Genomic DNA, 23,373 nt, shown 5'->3' on the forward strand with positions numbered 1-23,373 from the left:
AACTTATTGAATCCTGTCCTGGTCTCTGAAAGCCATGCGAATGTTTAGGGGACGAGGCTAACTTATTGAATCCTGTCCTTGTCTCTGAAAGCCATGGGAATGTTTAGGGGACGAGGCTAACTTATTGAATCCTGTCCTGGTCTCTGAAAGCCATGCGAATGTTTAGGGGACGAGGGTAACTTACTTAATCCTGTCCTGGTCTCTGAAAGCCATGCGAATGTTTAGGGGACGAGGCTAACTTATTGAATCCTGTCCTGGTCTCTGAAAGCCATGCGAATGTTTAGGGGACGAAGCTAACTTATTGAATCCTGTCCTGGTCTCTGAAAGCCATGCGAATGTTTAGGGGACGAGGCTAACTTACTGAATCCTGTCCTGGTCTCTGAAAGCCATGCGAATGTTTACGGGACGAGGCTAACTTATTGACTCCTGTCCTGGTCTCTGAAAGCCATGCGAATGGTAACAGGTCTATCAACAAAAATGCTACACCTTTCCAAACCTCGTTTTTGTTTTTAATAGCGTTTATTTGTTCATTGATTGGATGCACTGGGGGCAACGAACCTAGTCTAAAAGACAAATAGTATTGTAATACATCTTTCTCTAATCTCCTAATGACATTTATCAAACTATGAAATGATTTTTTGGATATGCTGATGGTGGCACCAGCCACCCTTATCCATAATGCATTGCGCCATTGGCCATTCTCAACGCGTACATTTTCAGCCTAATACAGAGACGAAAAGAAAATAATCTAAAAGTTTAGATGATTCAGAACTTAACCGATGAGAACAATGACCCAATGCATTCTGTGAGGTGGAGGTGGTGTAAATCGAGCATGTGATCATGCCATTCACTTTTCCATCTATGGACCGTGCAAGGCTGTTTAATACTGTATAATCTAGTTGCATTATGACACCGCTGTTTGTCAATTAAAATAATGATTTGAAATGACTGGAATCCAGGGATGTGATGGGAGTTACGCAATGGCTTTTGCCTCAGGAAGGAAGCCCTCCCATTGCTTGATCAACTGTGGGGAAAACAAAGTCACTGGAATTTTCTTTTTACATATCTATGATTAACAAAGTAATAGCATGAGAAATTCTCACAGCCTTTTCAATGAATTATGCGGAACCAATATTTGCGGCGATGATTGTTTACCTGTTGCTGGGTGTCCATCATAGCCTCCAGGTACTTGATTATGGCAGCTCGGAAGTCCTTCACTCGGTTATTCTAAAATAAAATCACTTTCTCTAAATTGACTCATTTTGCTACTCAGTTTACAATAACAGTTAAGTTTAAAATTTCACAGCAACAGTTTACAATAACAGTTAAGTTTAAAATTTCACAGCAAACACTGCCTGTAGTATCTATTTTAGTTACTAAAGTAAAACTCTCAATGAAAAGTGTAAACTTGAAATGTTTTGATTGTATAATGATGGAGTACAGATACAATAGAGTAATGCCATTTAGAAATACACACTACAGAAGGCAAAAGTTTGCTATCTGTGGCGTTATGATGGCAACTTCTTACCTCAAATCTAACCATTTCCTTGCGAATCATTTTGGAAATAGCTTCGAAGTCCTCCTGACCTTTCTCAACTTTTTGCTCCCACTATAAACACAAGCAAGCACATGAGGCCCCCCTTAAGCGGTTAAGCAAGACAACAAACATAGAAAATTCAGTAGTAGAGCAAACAAACAGGCAAGGCGACAAATGAACAAACAGACAAGGAGACAAATGAGCAAACAAACAAGGAGACAAATGAGCAAACAAACAAGGAGACAAATAAGCAAACAAACAAGGAGACAAATGAGCAAACAAACAAGGAGACAAGTGAACAAACAAGGAGACAAACGAACAAAAAAAAACAAACCTGGGGCAAATGAGCAAACAAACCATCAAGGAGACAAATGAGCAAACAAACAAACAAGAAAAACAAATGAGCAAACAAACAAGTATTAAAATGGGCAAATAAACAAGTAAACAAATGAATAAACAAGCAAACAAGTATACAAATGAGCAAACAAACAAGTATACAAATGAGCAAACAAACACGTATTCATATGAATGAGCAAACAAAAAAATAAGGAGATAAATGAGTAAACAAAAAAAACAAGGCGATAGATTAGTAAATAAAAGAGGAGACAAAGGAGACAAATAAGCAAAAAGAGAAAAAATATGAACTGTGAAAAAAACCACTGGGAATTGAACAATAAACAAAACAACACACAGCTTTAAGTTTCTATTCATTTCCATTTCTATTTATTCAAGAAATGAATAAATAAAATACTACAAAAAGATCATGTGATATAACAAGACTAGACTATATTGTCATGTGAACCAAAGAATACTATGGCACGAACTATATAGGCAGCTGATCTGTTAGGCAGCTTTAGAGCCTGACGATTGCTAACTAGCATGAAACTCTGAGTCGCCAGTGCACCAGGAATCATGCTCTGCATGCTCTTCAAGCGCTCTAGGAGCTGTGGATCTCATGTTTCTGGTATGTATAGCTATCCCAAATTGTATTGTAATAAGGATGGCCAGTTTGAAAAGTACATAACTTTAAAATTGCTTTCAAGCAGTGATTCATGAGCCTTCTCTTGAAGCAAAACAGACTAAATCTGGACGTGGGGCTGTATTTATAGTGCAGTATGCAAACAAACAGGCGGGACAATAGGCAGTTTGTATGCAAAGGATAATATTTCGTCACAAACCTAAAGTATTGTGGGAAAGTCTTTGTGCTGATGTATTTACAGAAGATCATAATTACCTCTTTGACCTCTCCCTGAGCCTGGGGAAGCTTCTCGTTCTTGCCGGCGAGTTCGGTTTTGACAAGTGCTTCTCTCTTCTTGGTCAATGTCTGCTGGGCATGCTGCCACACACTGTATGCCCGCACACGCTCTTGGAAACACGCCTAACACATGAAAAGACACTCGCACACGCTCTTGGAAACATGCCTAACACACGAAAAGACACCCGCACACGCTCTTGGAACCATGCCAAACACACAAAAAGACACTAGCACACGTTCTTGGAAACATGCCTAACACACGAAAAGACACTAGCACACGTTCTTGGAAACATGCCTAACACACGAAAAGACACTCGCACACGCTCTTGGAAACATGCCTAACACACGAAAAGACACTCGCACACGCTCTTGGAAACATGCCTAACACACGAAAAGACACTGGCACACGCTCTTGGAAACACGCCTAACACACGAAAAGACACTCGCACACGCTCTTGGAAACATGCCTAACACACGAAAAGACACTCGCACACGCTCTTGGAAACATGCCTAACACACGAAAAGACACTCGCGCACGCTCTTGGAAACATGCCTAACACATGAAAAGACACTCGCACACGCTCTTGGAAACACAACTAACACACGAAAAGACACTCGCACACGCTCTTGGAAACACGCCTAACACACGAAAAGACACGAGCACACGCTCGTGGAAACACGCCTAACACACGGAAAGACACTAGCACACGCTCTTGGAAACATGCCTAACACACGAAAAGACACTCGCACACGCTCTTGGAAACACGCCTAACACATGAAAAGACACTCGCACACGCTCTTGGAAACATGCCTAACACACGAAAAGACACTCGCACACGTTCTTGGAAACATGCCTAACACACGAAAAGACACGAGCACACGTTCTTGGAAACACGCCTAACACACGAAAAGACACTAGCACACGCTTTTGGAAACACGCCTAACACACGAAAAGACACTAGCACACGCTCTTGGAAACATGCCTAACACACGAAAAGACACGAGCACACGTTCTTGGAAACACGCCTAACACACGAAAAGACACTAGCACACGCTCTTGGAACCATGCCTAACACACGAAAAGACACTCGCACACGCTCTTGGAACCATGCCTAACACATGAAAAGACACTCGCACACGCTCTTGGAAACACGCCTAACACACGAAAAGACACTCGCACACGCTCTTGGAAACATGCCTAACACATGAAAAGACACTCGCACACGTTCTTGGAAACATGCCTAACACATGAAAAGACACTCGCACACGCTCTTGGAAACACGCCTAACACACGAAAAGACACTCGCACACGCTCTTGGAAACATGCCTAACACATGAAAAGACACTCGCACACGTTCTTGGAAACATGCCTAACACACGAAAAGACACTCGCACACGCTCTTGGAAACACGCCTAACACACGAAAAGACACTCGCACACGCTCTTGGGAACACGCCTAACACACGAAAAGACACTCGCACACGCTCTTGGAAACATGCCTAACACATGAAAAGACACTCGCACACGCTCTTGGAAACATGCCTAACACACGAAAAGACACTCGCACACGTTCTTGGAAACATGCCTAACACACGAAAAGACACTCGCACACGTTCTTGGAAACACGCCTAACACACGAAAAGACACTCGCACACGCTCTTGGGAACACGCCTAACACACGAAAAGACACTCGCACACGCTCTTGGAAACATGCCTAACACATGAAAAGACACTCGCACACGCTCTTGGAAACATGCCTAACACACGAAAAGAAACTCGCACACGTTCTTGGAAACATGCCTAACACACGAAAAGACACTCGCACACGTTCTTGGAAACATGCCTAACACACGAAAAGACACTAGCACACGCTCTTGGAAACATGCCAAACACACAAAAAGACACTCGCACACGTTCTTGGAAACATGCCTAACACACGAAAAGACACTAGCACACGCTCTTGGAAACATGCCTAACACACGAAAAGACACTCGCACACGCTCTTGGAAACATGCCTAACACACGAAAAGACACTCGCACACGTTCTTGGAAACATGCCTAACACACGAAAAGACACTCGCACACGTTCTTGGAAACATGCCTAACACACAAAAAGACACTAGCACACGTTCTTGGAAACATGCCTAACACACGAAAAGACACTCGCACACGCTCTTGGAACCATGCCAAACACACAAAAAGACACTAGCACACGCTCTTGGAAACATGCCAAACACACGAAAAGACACTCGCACACGTTCTTGGAAACATGCCTAACACACGAAAAGACACTAGCACACGCTTTTGGAAACACGCCTAACACACGAAAAGACACTAGCACACGCTCTTGGAAACATGCCTAACACACGAAAAGACACTCGCACACGCTCTTGGAAACACGCCTAACACACGAAAAGACACTAGCACACGCTCTTGGAAACATGCCTAACACACGAAAAGACACTCGCACACGCTCTTGGAAACACGCCTAACACACGAAAAGACACTAGCACACGCTCTTGGAAACATGCCTAACACACGAAAAGACACGAGCACACGTTCTTGGAAACACGCCTAACACACGAAAAGACACTAGCACACGCTCTTGGAACCATGCCTAACACACGAAAAGACACTCGCACACGCTCTTGGAACCATGCCTAACACATGAAAAGACACTCGCACACGCTCTTGGAAACACGCCTAACACACGAAAAGACACTCGCACACGCTCTTGGAAACATGCCTAACACATGAAAAGACACTCGCACACGTTCTTGGAAACATGCCTAACACATGAAAAGACACTCGCACACGCTCTTGGAAACACGCCTAACACACGAAAAGACACTCGCACACGCTCTTGGAAACATGCCTAACACATGAAAAGACACTCGCACACGTTCTTGGAAACATGCCTAACACACGAAAAGACACTCGCACACGCTCTTGGAAACACGCCTAACACACGAAAAGACACTCGCACACGCTCTTGGGAACACGCCTAACACACGAAAAGACACTCGCACACGCTCTTGGAAACATGCCTAACACATGAAAAGACACTCGCACACGCTCTTGGAAACATGCCTAACACACGAAAAGACACTCGCACACGTTCTTGGAAACATGCCTAACACACGAAAAGACACTCGCACACGTTCTTGGAAACACGCCTAACACACGAAAAGACACTCGCACACGCTCTTGGGAACACGCCTAACACACGAAAAGACACTCGCACACGCTCTTGGAAACATGCCTAACACATGAAAAGACACTCGCACACGCTCTTGGAAACATGCCTAACACACGAAAAGAAACTCGCACACGTTCTTGGAAACATGCCTAACACACGAAAAGACACTCGCACACGTTCTTGGAAACATGCCTAACACACGAAAAGACACTAGCACACGCTCTTGGAAACATGCCAAACACACAAAAAGACACTCGCACACGTTCTTGGAAACATGCCTAACACACGAAAAGACACTAGCACACGCTCTTGGAAACATGCCTAACACACGAAAAGACACTCGCACACGCTCTTGGAAACATGCCTAACACACGAAAAGACACTCGCACACGTTCTTGGAAACATGCCTAACACACGAAAAGACACTCGCACACGTTCTTGGAAACATGCCTAACACACAAAAAGACACTAGCACACGTTCTTGGAAACATGCCTAACACACGAAAAGACACTCGCACACGCTCTTGGAACCATGCCAAACACACAAAAAGACACTAGCACACGCTCTTGGAAACATGCCAAACACACGAAAAGACACTCGCACACGTTCTTGGAAACATGCCTAACACACGAAAAGACACTCGCACACGCTCTTGGAAACATGCCTAACACACGAAAAGACACTAGCACACGCTCTTGGAAACATGCCTAACACACGAAAAGACACTAGCACACGCTCTTGGAAACATGCCAAACACACAAAAAGACACTAGCACACGTTCTTGGAAACATGCCTAACACACGAAAAGACACTCGCACACGCTCTTGGAAACATGCCTAACACACGAAAAGACACTAGCACACGTTCTTGGAAACACGCCTAACACACGAAAAGACACTAGCACACGCTCTTGGAAACACGCCTAACACACGAAAAGACACTAGCACACGCTCTTGGAAACATGCCTAACACATGAAAAGACACTAGCACACGCTCTTGGAAACATGCCTAACACATGAAAAGACACTCGCACACGCTCTTGGAAACATGCCTAACACACGAAAAGACACTCGCACACGCTCTTGGAAACACGCCTAACACACGAAAAGACACTAGCACACGCTCTTGGAAACATGCCTAACACACGAAAAGACACTCGCACACGCTCTTGGAAACATGCCTAACACACGAAAAGACACTAGCACACGCTCTTGGAAACATGCCTAACACACGAAAAGACACTAGCACACGCTCTTGGAAACATGCCTAACACACGAAAAGACACTCGCACACGCTCTTGGAAACATGCCTAACACACGAAAAGACACTAGCACACGCTCTTGGAAACATGCCTAACACACGAAAAGACACTAGCACACGCTCTTGGAAACATGCCTAACACACGAAAAGACACTCGCACACGCTCTTGGAACCATGCCAAACACACAAAAAGACACTAGCACACGCTCTTGGAAACATGCCAAACACACGAAAAGACACTCGCACACGTTCTTGGAAACATGCCTAACACACGAAAAGACACTCGCACACGCTCTTGGAAACATGCCTAACACACGAAAAGACACTAGCACACGCTCTTGGAAACATGCCTAACACACGAAAAGACACTAGCACACGCTCTTGGAAACATGCCAAACACACAAAAAGACACTAGCACACGTTCTTGGAAACATGCCTAACACACGAAAAGACACTCGCACACGCTCTTGGAAACATGCCTAACACACGAAAAGACACTAGCACACGTTCTTGGAAACAGGCCTAACACACGAAAAGACACTAGCACACGCTCTTGGAAACACGCCTAACACACGAAAAGACACTAGCACACGCTCTTGGAAACATGCCTAACACATGAAAAGACACTAGCACACGCTCTTGGAAACATGCCTAACACATGAAAAGACACTCGCACACGCTCTTGGAAACATGCCTAACACACGAAAAGACACTCGCACACGCTCTTGGAAACACGCCTAACACACGAAAAGACACTCGCACACGCTCTTGGAAACACGCCTAACACACGAAAAGACACTAGCACACGCTCTTGGAAACATGTCTAACACACGAAAAGACACTAGCACACGCTCTTGGAAACATGCCTAACACACGAAAAGACACTCGCACACGCTCTTGGAAACATGCCTAACACACGAAAAGACACTCGCACACGCTCTTGGAAACATGCCTAACACATGAAAAGACACTCGCACACGCTCTTGGAAACATGCCTAACACACGAAAAGACACTCGCACACGCTCTTGGAAACACGCCTAACACACGAAAAGACACTCGCACACGCTCTTGGAAACACGCCTAACACACGAAAAGACACTAGCACACGCTCTTGGAACCATGCCAAACACACAAAAAGACACTCGCACACGTTCTTGGAAACATGCCTAACACACAAAAAGACACTAGCACACGTTCTTGGAAACATGCCTAACACACGAAAAGACACTCGCACACGCTCTTGGAAACACGCCTAACACACGAAAAGACACTAGCACACGCTCTTGGAAACATGCCTAACACACGAAAAGACACTCGCACACGCTCTTGGAAACATGCCTAACACACAAAAAGACACTAGCACACGCTCTTGGAAACATGCCTAACACACGAAAAGACACTCGCACACGCTCTTGGAAACATGCCTAACACACGAAAAGACACTAGCACACGCTCTTGGAACCATGCCTAACACACGAAAAGACACTAGCACACGCTCTTGGAAACATGCCAAACACACAAAAAGACACTAGCACACGTTCTTGGAAACATGCCTAACACACGAAAAGACACTCGCACACGCTCTTGGAAACATGCCTAACACACGAAAAGACACTAGCACACGTTCTTGGAAACATACCTAACACACAAAAAGACACTAGCACACGCTCTTGGAACCATGCCTAACACACGAAAAGACACTCGCACACGCTCTTGGAAACATACCTAACACATGAAAAGACACTCGCACACGCTCTTGGAAACACGCCTAACACACGAAAAGACACTAGCACACGTTCTTGGAACCATGCCTAACACATGAAAAGACACCCGCACACGCTCTTGGAAACATGCCTAACACACGAAAAGACACTAGCACACGTTCTTGGAAACATACCTAACACACAAAAAGACACTAGCACACGCTCTTGGAAACATGCCTAACACACGAAAAGACACTAGCACACGCTCTTGGAACCATGCCTAACACACGAAAAGACACTCGCACACGCTCTTGGAAACATGCCTAACACACGAAAAGACACTAGCACACGCTCTTGGAACCATGCCTAACACACGAAAAGACACTAGCACACGCTCTTGGAAACATACCTAACACATGAAAAGACACCCGCACACGCTCTTGGAAACATGCCTAACACACGAAAAGACACTAGCACACGTTCTTGGAAACATACCTAACACACAAAAAGACACTAGCACACGCTCTTGGAACCATGCCTAACACACGAAAAGACACTCGCACACGCTCTTGGAAACATACCTAACACATGAAAAGACACTCGCACACGCTCTTGGAAACACGCCTAACACACGAAAAGACACTCGCACACGCTCTTGGAAACATGCCTAACACACGAAAAGACACTAGCACACGCTCTTGGAACCATGCCAAACACACAAAAAGACACTCGCACACGCTCTTGGAAACATGCCTAACACACGAAAAGACACTAGCACACGCTCTTGGAAACACGCCTAACACACGAAAAGACACTAGCACACGCTCTTGGAACCATGCCAAACACACAAAAAGACACTCGCACACGTTCTTGGAAACATGCCTAACACACGAAAAGACACTCGCACACGCTCTTGGAAACATACCTAACACACGAAAAGACACTAGCACACGCTCTTGGAAACATGCCTAACACATGAAAAGACACTCGCACACGCTTTTGGAAACACGCCTAACACACGAAAAGACACTAGCACACGCTCTTGGAAACATGCCTAACACACGAAAAGACACTCGCACACGCTCTTGGAAACATGCCTAACACACGAAAAGACACTCGCGCACGCTCTTGGAAACACGCCTAACACACGAAAAGACACTAGCACACGCTCTTGGAAACATGCCTAACACACGAAAAGACACTCGCACACGCTCTTGGAAACATGCCTAACACACGAAAAGACACTAGCACACGCTCTTGGAAACATGCCTAACACACGAAAAGACACTCGCACACGCTCTTGGAACCATGCCTAACACATGAAAAGACACTCGCACACGTTCTTGGAAACATGCCTAACACACGAAAAGACACTCGCACACGCTCTTGGAACCATGCCTAACACATGAAAAGACACTAGCACACGCTCTTGGAAACATGCCTAACACACGAAAAGACACTCGCACACGCTCTTGGAAACATGCCTAACACACGAAAAGACACTAGCACACGCTCTTGGAAACATGCCTAACACACGAAAAGACACTAGCACACGTTCTTGGAAACATGCCTAACACACGAAAAGACACTAGCACACGCTCTTGGAAACATGCCAAACACACAAAAAGACACTCGCACACGTTCTTGGAAACATGCCTAACACACGAAAAGACACTAGCACACGCTCTTGGAAACATGCCTAACACACGAAAAGACACTCGCACACGCTCTTGGAAACATGCCTAACACACGAAAAGACACTCGCACACGTTCTTGGAAACATGCCTAACACACGAAAAGACACTAGCACACGCTCTTGGAAACATGCCAAACACACAAAAAGACACTAGCACACGCTCTTGGAAACATACCTAACACATGAAAAGACACTCGCACACGCTCTTGGAAACATGCCTAACACACGAAAAGACACTCGCACACGTTCTTGGAAACATGTCTAACACACGAAAAGACACTCGCACACGCTCTTGGAAACATGCCTAACACACGAAAAGACACTAGCACACGCTCTTGGAAACATGCCAAACACACAAAAAGACACTAGCACACGCTCTTGGAAACATACCTAACACATGAAAAGACACTCGCACACGCTCTTGGAAACATGCCTAACACACGAAAAGACACTCCCACACGCTCTTGGAACCATGCCAAACACACAAAAAGACACTAGCACACGTTCTTGGAAACATGCCTAACACACGAAAAGACACTCGCACACGCTCTTGGAACCATGCCAAACACACAAAAAGACACTAGCACACGCTCTTGGAAACATGCCTAACACACGAAAAGACACCCGCACACGCTCTTGGAACCATGCCAAACGCACAAAAAGACACTCGCACACGCTCTTGGAAACATGCCTAACACACGAAAAGACACTCGCACACGCTCTTGGAAACATGCCTAACACACGAAAAGACACTCGCACACGCTCTTGGAAACACGCCTAACACACGAAAAGACACTAGCACACGCTCTTGGAACCATGCCAAACACACAAAAAGACACTCGCACACGTTCTTGGAAACATGCCTAACACACGAAAAGACACTCGCACACGCTCTTGGAACCATGCCTAACACATGAAAAGACACTAGCACACGCTCTTGGAAACACGCCTAACACACGAAAAGACACTAGCACACGCTCTTGGAAACATGCCTAACACATGAAAAGACACTCGCACACGCTTTTGGAAACACGCCTAACACACGAAAAGACACTAGCACACGCTCTTGGAAACATGCCTAACACACGAAAAGACACCCGCACACGCTCTTGGAAACACGCCTAACACACGAAAAGACACTAGCACACGCTCTTGGAAACATGCCTAACACACGAAAAGACACTAGCACACGCTCTTGGAAACATGCCTAACACACGAAAAGACACTAGCACACGCTCTTGGAAACATGCCTAACACACGAAGAGACACTCGCACACGCTCTTGGAAACATGCCTAACACACGAAAAGACACTCGCACACGCTCTTGGAAACATACCTAACACACGAAAAGACACTCGCACACGCTCTTGGAAACACGCCTAACACACGAAAAGACACTAGCACACGCTCTTGGAAACACGCCTAACACACGAAAAGACACTCGCACACGCTCTTGGAAACATACCTAACACACGAAAAGACACTAGCACACGCTCTTGGAAACATGCCTAACACACGAAAAGACACCCGCACACGCTCTTGGAAACATGCCTAACACACGAAAAGACACTCGCACACGCTCTTGGAAACATGCCTAACACACGAAGAGACACTCGCACACGCTCTTGGAAACATGCCTAACACACGAAAAGACACTCGCACACGCTCTTGGAAACATACCTAACACACGAAAAGACACGAGCACACGCTCTTGGAAACACGCCTAACACACGAAAAGACACTAGCACACGCTCTTGGAAACACGCCTAACACACGAAAAGACACTCGCACACGCTCTTGGAAACACGCCTAACACACGAAAAGACACTCGCACACGCTCTTGGAACCATGCCTAACACATGAAAAGACACTCGCACACGTTCTTGGAACCATGCCTAACACACGAAAAGACACTCGCACACGCTCTTGGAACCATGCCTAACACACGAAAAGACACTCCCACACGCTCTTGGAAACATGCCTAACACACGAAAAGACACTCGCACACGCTCTTGGAAACATGCATAACACACGAAAAGACACTCGCACACGCTCTTGGAAACATGCCTAACACACGAAAAGACACTAGCACACGCTCTTGGAAACACGCCTAACACACGAAAAGACACTCGCACACGCTCTTGGAAACATGCCTAACACACGAAAAGACACTAGCACACGCTCTTGGAAACATGCCTAACACATGAAAAGACACTAGCACACGCTCTTGGAAACATGCCTAACACACGAAAAGACACTAGCACACGCTCTTGGAAACACGCCTAACACACGAAAAGACACTCGCACACGCTCTTGGAAACATGCCTAACACACGAAAAGACACTCGCACACGCTCTTGGAAACATGCCTAACACACGAAAAGACACTCGCACACGCTCTTGGAAACATGCCTAACACACGAAAAGACTCTAGCACACGCTCTTGGAAACATGCCTAACACACGAAAAGACACTAGCACACGCTCTTGGAAACATGCCTAACACACGAAAAGACACTCCCACACGCTCTTGGAAACATGCCTAACACACGAAAAGACACTCGCACACGCTCTTGGAAACATGCCTAACACACGAAAAGACACTAGCACACGCTCTTGGAAACATGCCTAACACACGAAAAGACACTCCCACACGCTCTTGGAAACATGCCTAACACACGAAAAGACACTCGCACACGCTCTTGGAAACATGCCTAACACACGAAAAGACACTCGCACACGCTCTTGGAAACATGCCTAACACACGAAAAGACACTAGCACAGGCTCTTGGAAACATGCCTAACACACGAAAAGACACTCGCACACGCTCTTGGAAACATGCCTAACACACGAAAAGACACTAGCACACGCTCTTGGAAACATGCCTAACACATGAAAAGACACTCGCACACGCTCTTGGAAACATGCCTAACACACGAAAAGACACTAGCACACGCTCTTGGAAACACGCCTAACACACGAAAAGACACTCGCACTATTATTGAAAAAGACACCTTGACTATCAAATACTAATTCAAAGATAATTTGAATACTGTAAAGCAGAGGGTGGAGATAAAAAGTGACCGGATATCACAGCGCGAGAACCGGATTATGAGCACTTTATGTATGAAATACTTTCAACACTCCACCCCAACCTCTTGGTCTCAAGGCATATTCGCACTTTATGTATGAAATACTTCATGTATGAAATACTTTCAACACTCCACCCCAACCTCTTGGTCTTAAGGTATATGAGCACTTTATGCACGAAATACTTCATGTATGAAATACTTTCAACACTCCACCCCAACCTCTTGGTCTCAAGGTATATGAGCACTTTATGTATGAAATACTTTCAACACTCCACCCCAACCTCTTGGTCTCAAGGTATATGAGCACTTTATGTATGAAATACTTTCAACACTCCACCCCAACCTCTTGGTCTCAAGGTATATGAGCACTTTATGCATGAAATACTTTCAACACTCCACCCCAACCTCTTGGTCTCAAGGTATATGAGCACTTTATGTATGAAATACTTTCAACACTCCACCCCAACCTCTTGGTCTCAAGGTATATGAGCACTTTATGCATGAAATACTTTCAACACTCCACCCCAACCTCTTGGTCTCAAGGTATATGAGTACTTTATGTATGAAATACTTTCAACACTTCACTCCAACCTCTTGGTCTCAAGGTATATGAGCACTTTATGTATGAAATACTTTCAACACTCCACCCCAACCTCTTGGTCTCAAGGTATATGAGCACTTTATGTATGAAATACTTTCAACACTCCACCCCAACCTCTTGGTCTCAAGGTGTGGTACCCACCTTGACGGAGTTGATCAGCCCAATATAATCCTTGAGAAGCTCAGAGAACACAAAGAAGTCTGTCTCAGACTAGAATCACAAAAAGATGCAATTCAGTACAACTTGTTACCTAGACATGCTTTATTCTGACTGTGCTTGTGTTGCACAATTGCGTGTGCATGCTTAAGGCGTGTTATATGGGAGATTCAGGCGATGCTTGGCCAAAAATATTGGTACAGTATTGCTTTCTCACATACCTGCTCTACATGCAAGGCCTCGATCTTTTCCTCTACCTCTGCTAACTGTGTGAGCGCTCTGGACAAAGATGTGTGCTCCTCGGCATTACCTATGGAATCATTCAGACATATTTCAACAGTATACATTGAGCATTTCTAAATAGCCAAGGACAATCCACATGAACTACACACCCAGAAATGTACAGGTAATGATGAATGTGCCACACACCCAGAAATGTACAGGTTACGATGAATGTGCTACACACCCAGAAATGTACAGGTAATGATACATGTCCTACACACCCAGAAATGTACAGGTTATGATGAATGTACTACACACCCAGAAATGTACAGGTTATGATGAATGTGCCACACACCCAGAAATGTACAGGTTATGATGAATGTGCTACACACCCAGAAATGTACAGGTTACGATGAATGTGCTACACACCCAGAAATGTGCAGGTTACGATACATGTCCTACACACCCAGAAATGTACAGGTTATGATGAATGTCCTACACACCCAGAAATGTACAGGTTATGATACATGTGCTACACACCCAGAAATGTACAGGTTATGATAAATGTCCTACACACCCAGAAATGTACAGGTTATGATGAATGTGCTACACACCCAGAAATGTACAGGTTATGATGAATGTACTACACACCCAGAAATGTGCAGGTTATGATACATGTCCTACACACCCAGAAATGTACAGGTTATGATGAATGTCCTACACACCCAGAAATGTACAGGTTACGATGAATGTGCTACACACCCAGAAATGTACAGGTTATGATGAATGTCCTACACACCCAGAAATGTACAGGTTATGATGAATGTCCTACACACCCAGAAATGTACAGGTTACGATGAATGTGCTACACACCCAGAAATGTACAGGTTATGATGAATGTGCTACACACCCAGAAATGTACAGGTTATGATGAATGTACTACACACCCAGAAATGTACAGGTTACGATGAATGTGCTACACACCCAGAAATGTGCAGGTTACGATAAATGTGCTACACACCCAGAAATGTACAGGTTATGATGAATGTACTACACACCCAGAAATGTACAGGTTACGATAAATGTGCTACATATCCAGAAATGTACAAGTTATGATACATGTCCTACACACCTAGAAATGTACAGGTCATGATGAATGTACTACACACCCAGAAATGTACAGGTTATGATAAATGTCCTACACATCCAGAAATGTACAGGTTATGATACATGTACTACACACCCAGAAATGAACAGGTTATGATGAATGTGCTACACACCCAGAAATGTACAGGTTATGATGAATGTACTACACACCAAGAAATGTACAGGTTATGATACATGTCCTACACACCCAGAAATGTACAGGTTATGATGAATGTACTACACACCAAGAAATGTACAGGTTACGATACATGTCCTACACACCCAGAAATGTACAGGTTATGATGAATGTACTACACACCCAGAAATGTACAGGTTATGATATATGTCCTACACACCCAGAAATGTACAGGTTATGATGAATGTCCTACACACCCAGAAATGTACAGGTTACGATGAATGTGCTACACACCCAGAAATGTACAGGTTATGATGAATGTACTACACACCCAGAAATGTACAGGTTATGATACATGTCCTACACACTCAGAAATGTACAGGTTACGATGAATGTCCTACACACCCAGAAATGTACAGGTTACGATGAATGTCCTACACACCCAGAAATGTACAGGTTATGATGAATGTACTACACACCCAGAAATGTACAGGTTATGATACATGTCCTACACACCCAGAAATTTACAGGTTATGGTACATGTACTACACACCCAGAAATGTACAGGTTATGATACATGTCCTACACACCCAGAAATGTACAGGTTACGATGAATGTCCTACACACCCAGAAATGTACAGGTTACGATGAATGTGCTACACACCCAGAAATGTACAGGTTATGATACATGTCCTACACACCCAGAAATGTACAGGTTATGATGAATGTGCTACACACCCAGAAATGTACAGGTTATGATACATGTGCTACACACCCAGAAATGTACAGGTTACGATGAATGTCCTACACACCCAGAAATGTACAGGTTACGATGAATGTCCTACACACCCAGAAATGTACAGGTTACGATGAATGTGCTACACACCCAGAAATGTACAGGTTATGATGAATGTGCTACACACCCAGAAATGTACAGGTTATGATACATGTACTACACACCCAGAAATGTACAGGTTACGATGAATGTGCTACACACCCAGAAATGTACAGGTTATGATGAATGTGCTACACACCCAGAAATGTACAGGTTATGATACATGTACTACACACCCAGAAATGTACAGGTTATGATACATGTCCTACACACCCAGAAATGTACAGGTTATGATGAATGTGCTACACACCCAGAAATGTGCAGGTTATGGTGAATGTACTACACACCCAGAAATGTACAGGTTATGATGAATGTCCTACACACCCAGAAATGTACAGGTTATGGTGAATGTCCTACACACCCAGAAATGTACAGGTTATGATGAATGTGCTACACACTCAGAAATGTACAGGTTATGATGAATGTACTACACACCCAGAAATGTACAGGTTATGATACATGTACTACACACCCAGAAATGTACAGGTTATGATGAATGTACTACACACCAAGAAATGTACAGGTTATGATACATGTGCTACACACCCAGAAATGTACAGGTTATGATGAATGTACTACACACTCAGAAATGTACAGGTTATGATGAATGTACTACACACCCAGAAATGTACAGGTTATGATAAATGTCCTACACACCCAGAAATGTACTGGTTATGATGAATGTGCTACACACCCAGAAATGTACAGGTTATGATACATGTCCTACACACCCAGAAATGTACAGGTTATGATGAATGTCCTACACACCCAGAAATGTACAGGTTATGATACATGTCCTACACACCCAGAAATGTACAGGTTATGATAAATGTCCTACACACCCAGAAATGTACAGGTTATGATGAATGTCCTACACACCCAGAAATGTACAGGTTATGATACATGTACTACACACCCAGAAATGTACAGGTTACGATGAATGTACTACACACCAAGAAATGTACAGGTTATGATACATGTACTACACACCCAGAAATGTACAGGTTATGATACATGTCCTACACACCCAGAAATGTACAGGTTATGATAAATGTCCTACACACCCAGAAATGTACAGGTTATGATACATGTACTACACACCCAGAAATGTACAGGTTATGATACATGTACTACACACCCAGAAATGTACAGGTTATGATAAATGTCCTACACACCCAGAAATGTACAGGTTATGATACATGTACTACACACCCAGAAATGTACAGGTTATGATACATGTACTACACACCCAGAAATGTACAGGTTATGATACATGTCCTACACACCCAGAAATGTACAGGTTATGATGAATGTCCTACACACCCAGAAATGTACAGGTTATGATACATGTACTACACACCCAGAAATGTACAGGTTATGATACATGTCCTACACACCCAGAAATGTACAGGTTATGATAAATGTCCTACACACCCAGAAATGTACAGGTTATGATACATGTACTACACACCCAGAAATGTACAGGTTATGATGAATGTACTACACACCCAGAAATGTACAGGTTATGATACATGTCCTACACACCCAGAAATGTACAGGTTATGATACATGTACTACACACCCAGAAATGTACAGGTTATGATAAATGTACTACACACCAAGAAATGTACAGGTTATGATGAATGTGCTACACACCCAGAAATGTACAGGTTATGATGAATGTACTACACACCAAGAAATGTACAGGTTATGATACATGTACTACACACCCAGAAATGTACAGGTTATGATACATGTCCTACACACCCAGAAATGTACAGGTTACGATAAATGTACTACACACCAAGAAATGTACAGGTTATGATGAATGTGCTACACACCCAGAAATGTACAGGTTATGATGAATGTACTACACACCAAGAAATGTACAGGTTACGATGAATGTGCTACACACCCAGAAATGTACAGGTTACGATGAATGTGCTACACACCCAGAAATGTACAGGTTACGATACATGTCCTACACACCCAGAAATGTACAGGTTATGATACATGTACTACACACCCAGAAATGTACAGGTTATGATACATGTCCTACACACCCAGAAATGTACAGGTTATGATAAATGTGCTACACACCCAGAAATGTACAGGTTATGATACATGTGCTACACACCCAGAAATGTACAGGTTATGATGAATGTACTACACACCCAGAAATGTACAGGTTATGATGAATGTGCTACACACCCAGAAATGTACAGGTTACGATGAATGTCCTACACACCCAGAAATGTACAGGTTACGATGAATGTACTACACACCAAGAAATGTACAGGTTATGATGAATGTGCTACACACCCAGAAATGTACAGGTTATGATACATGTCCTACACACCCAGAAATGTACAAGTTATGATGAATGTCCTACACACCCAGAAATGTACAGGTTATGATGAATGTGCTACACACCCAGAAATGTACAGGTTACGATACATGTCCTACACACCCAGAAATGTACAGGTTACGATGAATGTGCTACACACCCAGAAATGTACAGGTTACGATGAATGTACTACACACCAAGAAATGTACAGGTTATGATGAATGTGCTACACACCCAGAAATGTACAGGTTATGATACATGTCCTACACACCCAGAAATGTACAAGTTATGATGAATGTCCTACACACCCAGAAATGTACAGGTTATGATGAATGTGCTACACACCCAGAAATGTACAGGTTACGATACATGTCCTACACACCCAGAAATGTACAGGTTATGATGAATGTCCTACACACCCAGAAATGTACAGGTTATGATACATGTGCTACACACCCAGAAATGTACAGGTTATGATAAATGTCCTACACACCCAGAAATGTACAGGTTATGATACATGTACTACACACCCAGAAATGTACAGGTTATGATAAATGTCCTACACACCCAGAAATGTACAGGTTATGATGAATGTCCTACACACCCAGAAATGTACAGGTTATGATACATGTGCTACACACCCAGAAATGTACAGGTTATGATACATGTCCTACACACCCAGAAATGTACAGGTTATGATGAATGTCCTACACACCCAGAAATGTACAGGTTATGATACATGTGCTACACACCCAGAAATGTACAGGTTATGATAAATGTCCTACACACCCAGAAATGTACAGGTTATGATACATGTACTACACACCCAGAAATGTACAGGTTATGATAAATGTCCTACACACCCAGAAATGTACAGGTTATGATGAATGTCCTACACACCCAGAAATGTACAGGTTATGATACATGTGCTACACACCCAGAAATGTACAGGTTATGATACATGTCCTACACACCCAGAAATGTACAGGTTATGATGAATGTCCTACACACCCAGAAATGTACAGGTTATGATGAATGTACTACACACCAAGAAATGTACAGGTTATGATACATGTCCTACACACCCAGAAATGTACAGGTTATGATACATGTGCTACACACCCAGAAATGTACAGGTTATGATGAATGTGCTACACACCCAGAAATGTACAGGTTACGATGAATGTCCTACACACCCAGAAATGTACAGGTTACGATGAATGTACTACACACCAAGAAATGTACAGGTTACGATGAATGTGCTACACACCAAGAAATGTACAGGTTATGATGAATGTGCTACACACCCAGAAATGTACAGGTTATGATACATGTGCTACACACCCAGAAATGTACAGGTTATGATGAATGTGCTACACACCCAGAAATGTACAGGTTACGATGAATGTCCTACACACCCAGAAATGTACAGGTTACGATGAATGTACTACACACCAAGAAATGTACAGGTTATGATGAATGTGCTACACACCCAGAAATGTACAGGTTATGATACATGTCCTACACACCCAGAAATGTACAAGTTATGATGAATGTCCTACACACCCAGAAATGTACAGGTTATGATGAATGTGCTACACACCCAGAAATGTACAGGTTACGATACATGTCCTACACACCCAGAAATGTACAGGTTACGATGAATGTGCTACACACCCAGAAATGTACAGGTTACGATGAATGTACTACACACCAAGAAATGTACAGGTTATGATGAATGTGCTACACACCCAGAAATGTACAGGTTATGATACATGTCCTACACACCCAGAAATGTACAAGTTATGATGAATGTCCTACACACCCAGAAATGTACAGGTTATGATGAATGTGCTACACACCCAGAAATGTACAGGTTACGATACATGTCCTACACACCCAGAAATGTACAGGTTATGATGAATGTCCTACACACCCAGAAATGTACAGGTTATGATACATGTGCTACACACCCAGAAATGTACAGGTTATGATAAATGTCCTACACACCCAGAAATGTACAGGTTATGATGAATGTGCTACACACCCAGAAATGTACAGGTTATGATACATGTCCTACACACCCAGAAATGTACAGGTTATGATGAATGTCCTACACACCCAGAAATGTACAGGTTACGATGAATGTGCTACACACCCAGAAATGTACAGGTTACGATGAATGTGCTACACACCCAGAAATGTACAGGTTATGATACATGTCCTACACACCCAGAAATGTACAGGTTATGATGAATGTACTACACACCCAGAAATGTACAGGTTATGATACATCGAGTCTCTCAGTGCAGATATATCTATAAATGTACAGGTTATGATACATCGAGTCTCTCAGTGCAGAGATATCTATAAATGTACTCTTTATGATAGATATCGAGTCTCTTAGTGCAGAGATATCTATAAATGTACAGGTTATGATACATCAAGTCTCTCAGTGCAGAGATATCTATAAATGTACAGGTTATGATACATCGAGTCTCTCAGTGCAGAGATATCTATAAATGTACTCTTTATGATAGATATCGAGTCTCTCAGTGCAGAGATATCTATAAATGTACAGGTTATGATACATATCGAGTCTCTCAGTGCAGAGATATCTTTAAATGTACAGGTTATGATACATCGAGTCTCTCAGTGCAGAGATATCTATAAATGTACAGGTTATGATACATATTGAGTCTCTCAGTGCAGAGATATCTATAAATGTACAGGTTATGATACATATTGAGTCTCTCAGTGCAGATATATCTATAAATGTACAGGTTATGATACATCGAGTCTCTCAGTGCAGAGATATCTATAAATGTACTCTTTATGATAGATATCGAGTCTCTTAGTGCAGAGATATCTATAAATGTACAGGTTATGATACATCAAGTCTCTCAGTGCAGAGATATCTATAAATGTACAGGTTATGATACATCGAGTCTCTCAGTGCAGAGATATCTATAAATGTACTCTTTATGATAGATATCGAGTCTCTCAGTGCAGAGATATCTATAAATGTACAGGTTATGATACATATCGAGTCTCTCAGTGCAGAGATATCTTTAAATGTACAGGTTATGATACATCGAGTCTCTCAGTGCAGAGATATCTATAAATGTACAGGTTATGATACATATTGAGTCTCTCAGTGCAGAGATATCTATAAATGTACAGGTTATGATACATATTGAGTCTCTCAGTGCAGAGATATCTATAAAGTGCTTACTTAGCACGCCTGAAATAGATTTATAAAAGGCTTCAGCCGTTTGAAGGATATCAAGCGTTTTCAAAGTTTAGCTAAAACCTTTGGCCTGTGTGTTAACATCTCAAATGGTGACTTACAAGAAACGCATGTGTTGACAAGTTCGCTATTTTATATACAAGCTAATAGAACAGAATAATTTCATTATTTGCCAATTTGCACGCCTGCATTTTTCTTGATAATGCATAATCCAAGGTACAAAAAATATATGTACAATCTTGGTTTAATGCCATATTACAACACTGATTGGGGCAAGAAAGGCGAGAAGCATCCCCTCTTCAGTTGGGGGTGGACCCTAGGTGTGCTCCATGAAAGGAGTCAGTACTTGGACATCTATTTATATATAAGTACTTACTCAGCATGGCTGAGATAGATCCATAAAATACTTACTCAGCATGGCAGCGCTCTTGGCAAAGCTTGCAGTACTTATACTCAACTCTAAAATAAAACAAAATACTTTACCATGTATTACAAGGTATGAAAGTCAAGGGGTATATCCGTGTATATTTAACAAATTTTCCTCATTTTCCTGTGGTATGTACTCTTATTCACAACATTATTTGTCACCTCATTATCAAAATGTTGTGTAGTCACGAGGCGCATAGTATCCCTTGGTATGTCCTCTGATTACGCGCAAGTGTTGTAAAGTTTACATTAAAATTATTTAGTTATTTTATTGAATTTAGATATTGCTTTAATGTGGAAATGCTGGGAGCCAAGATAGCCCAGTTGGTAGATCATCGCTGTGGTTTAATATGGAAATGCTGGGAGCCAAGATAGCCCAGTTGGTAGATCATCGCTGTGCTTTAATATGGAAATGCTGGGAGCCAAAATAGCCCAGTTGGTAGATCATCGC

At 43.0% G+C, this 23,373-nt stretch overlaps 1 protein-coding gene across 1 annotated transcript in view; it reads right to left on the minus strand.

The window, feature by feature from the left end:
- Positions 1–500: 500 nt before the first annotated feature.
- LOC5503093 (sorting nexin-2) overlaps positions 501–23,373 on the minus strand; it is a 48,019-nt gene continuing 25,146 nt past the window's right edge. The window contains exons 9-15 of the mRNA XM_048727646.1: positions 22,908–22,955; positions 14,722–14,810; positions 14,486–14,554; positions 2,772–2,915; positions 1,529–1,609; positions 1,156–1,227; positions 501–1,024 (exon numbers count right to left, since the gene is read on the minus strand). Coding sequence (XP_048583603.1) covers positions 974–1,024; positions 1,156–1,227; positions 1,529–1,609; positions 2,772–2,915; positions 14,486–14,554; positions 14,722–14,810; positions 22,908–22,955 — 554 coding nt within the window. The 3' untranslated portion in view covers positions 501–973. The remainder of the gene's footprint in view (positions 1,025–1,155; positions 1,228–1,528; positions 1,610–2,771; positions 2,916–14,485; positions 14,555–14,721; positions 14,811–22,907; positions 22,956–23,373) is intronic.

This window comes from Nematostella vectensis, chromosome 5, assembly GCF_932526225.1.
Source record: "Nematostella vectensis chromosome 5, jaNemVect1.1, whole genome shotgun sequence".
NCBI classification, from domain to species: Eukaryota; Metazoa; Cnidaria; class Anthozoa; order Actiniaria; family Edwardsiidae; genus Nematostella; species Nematostella vectensis.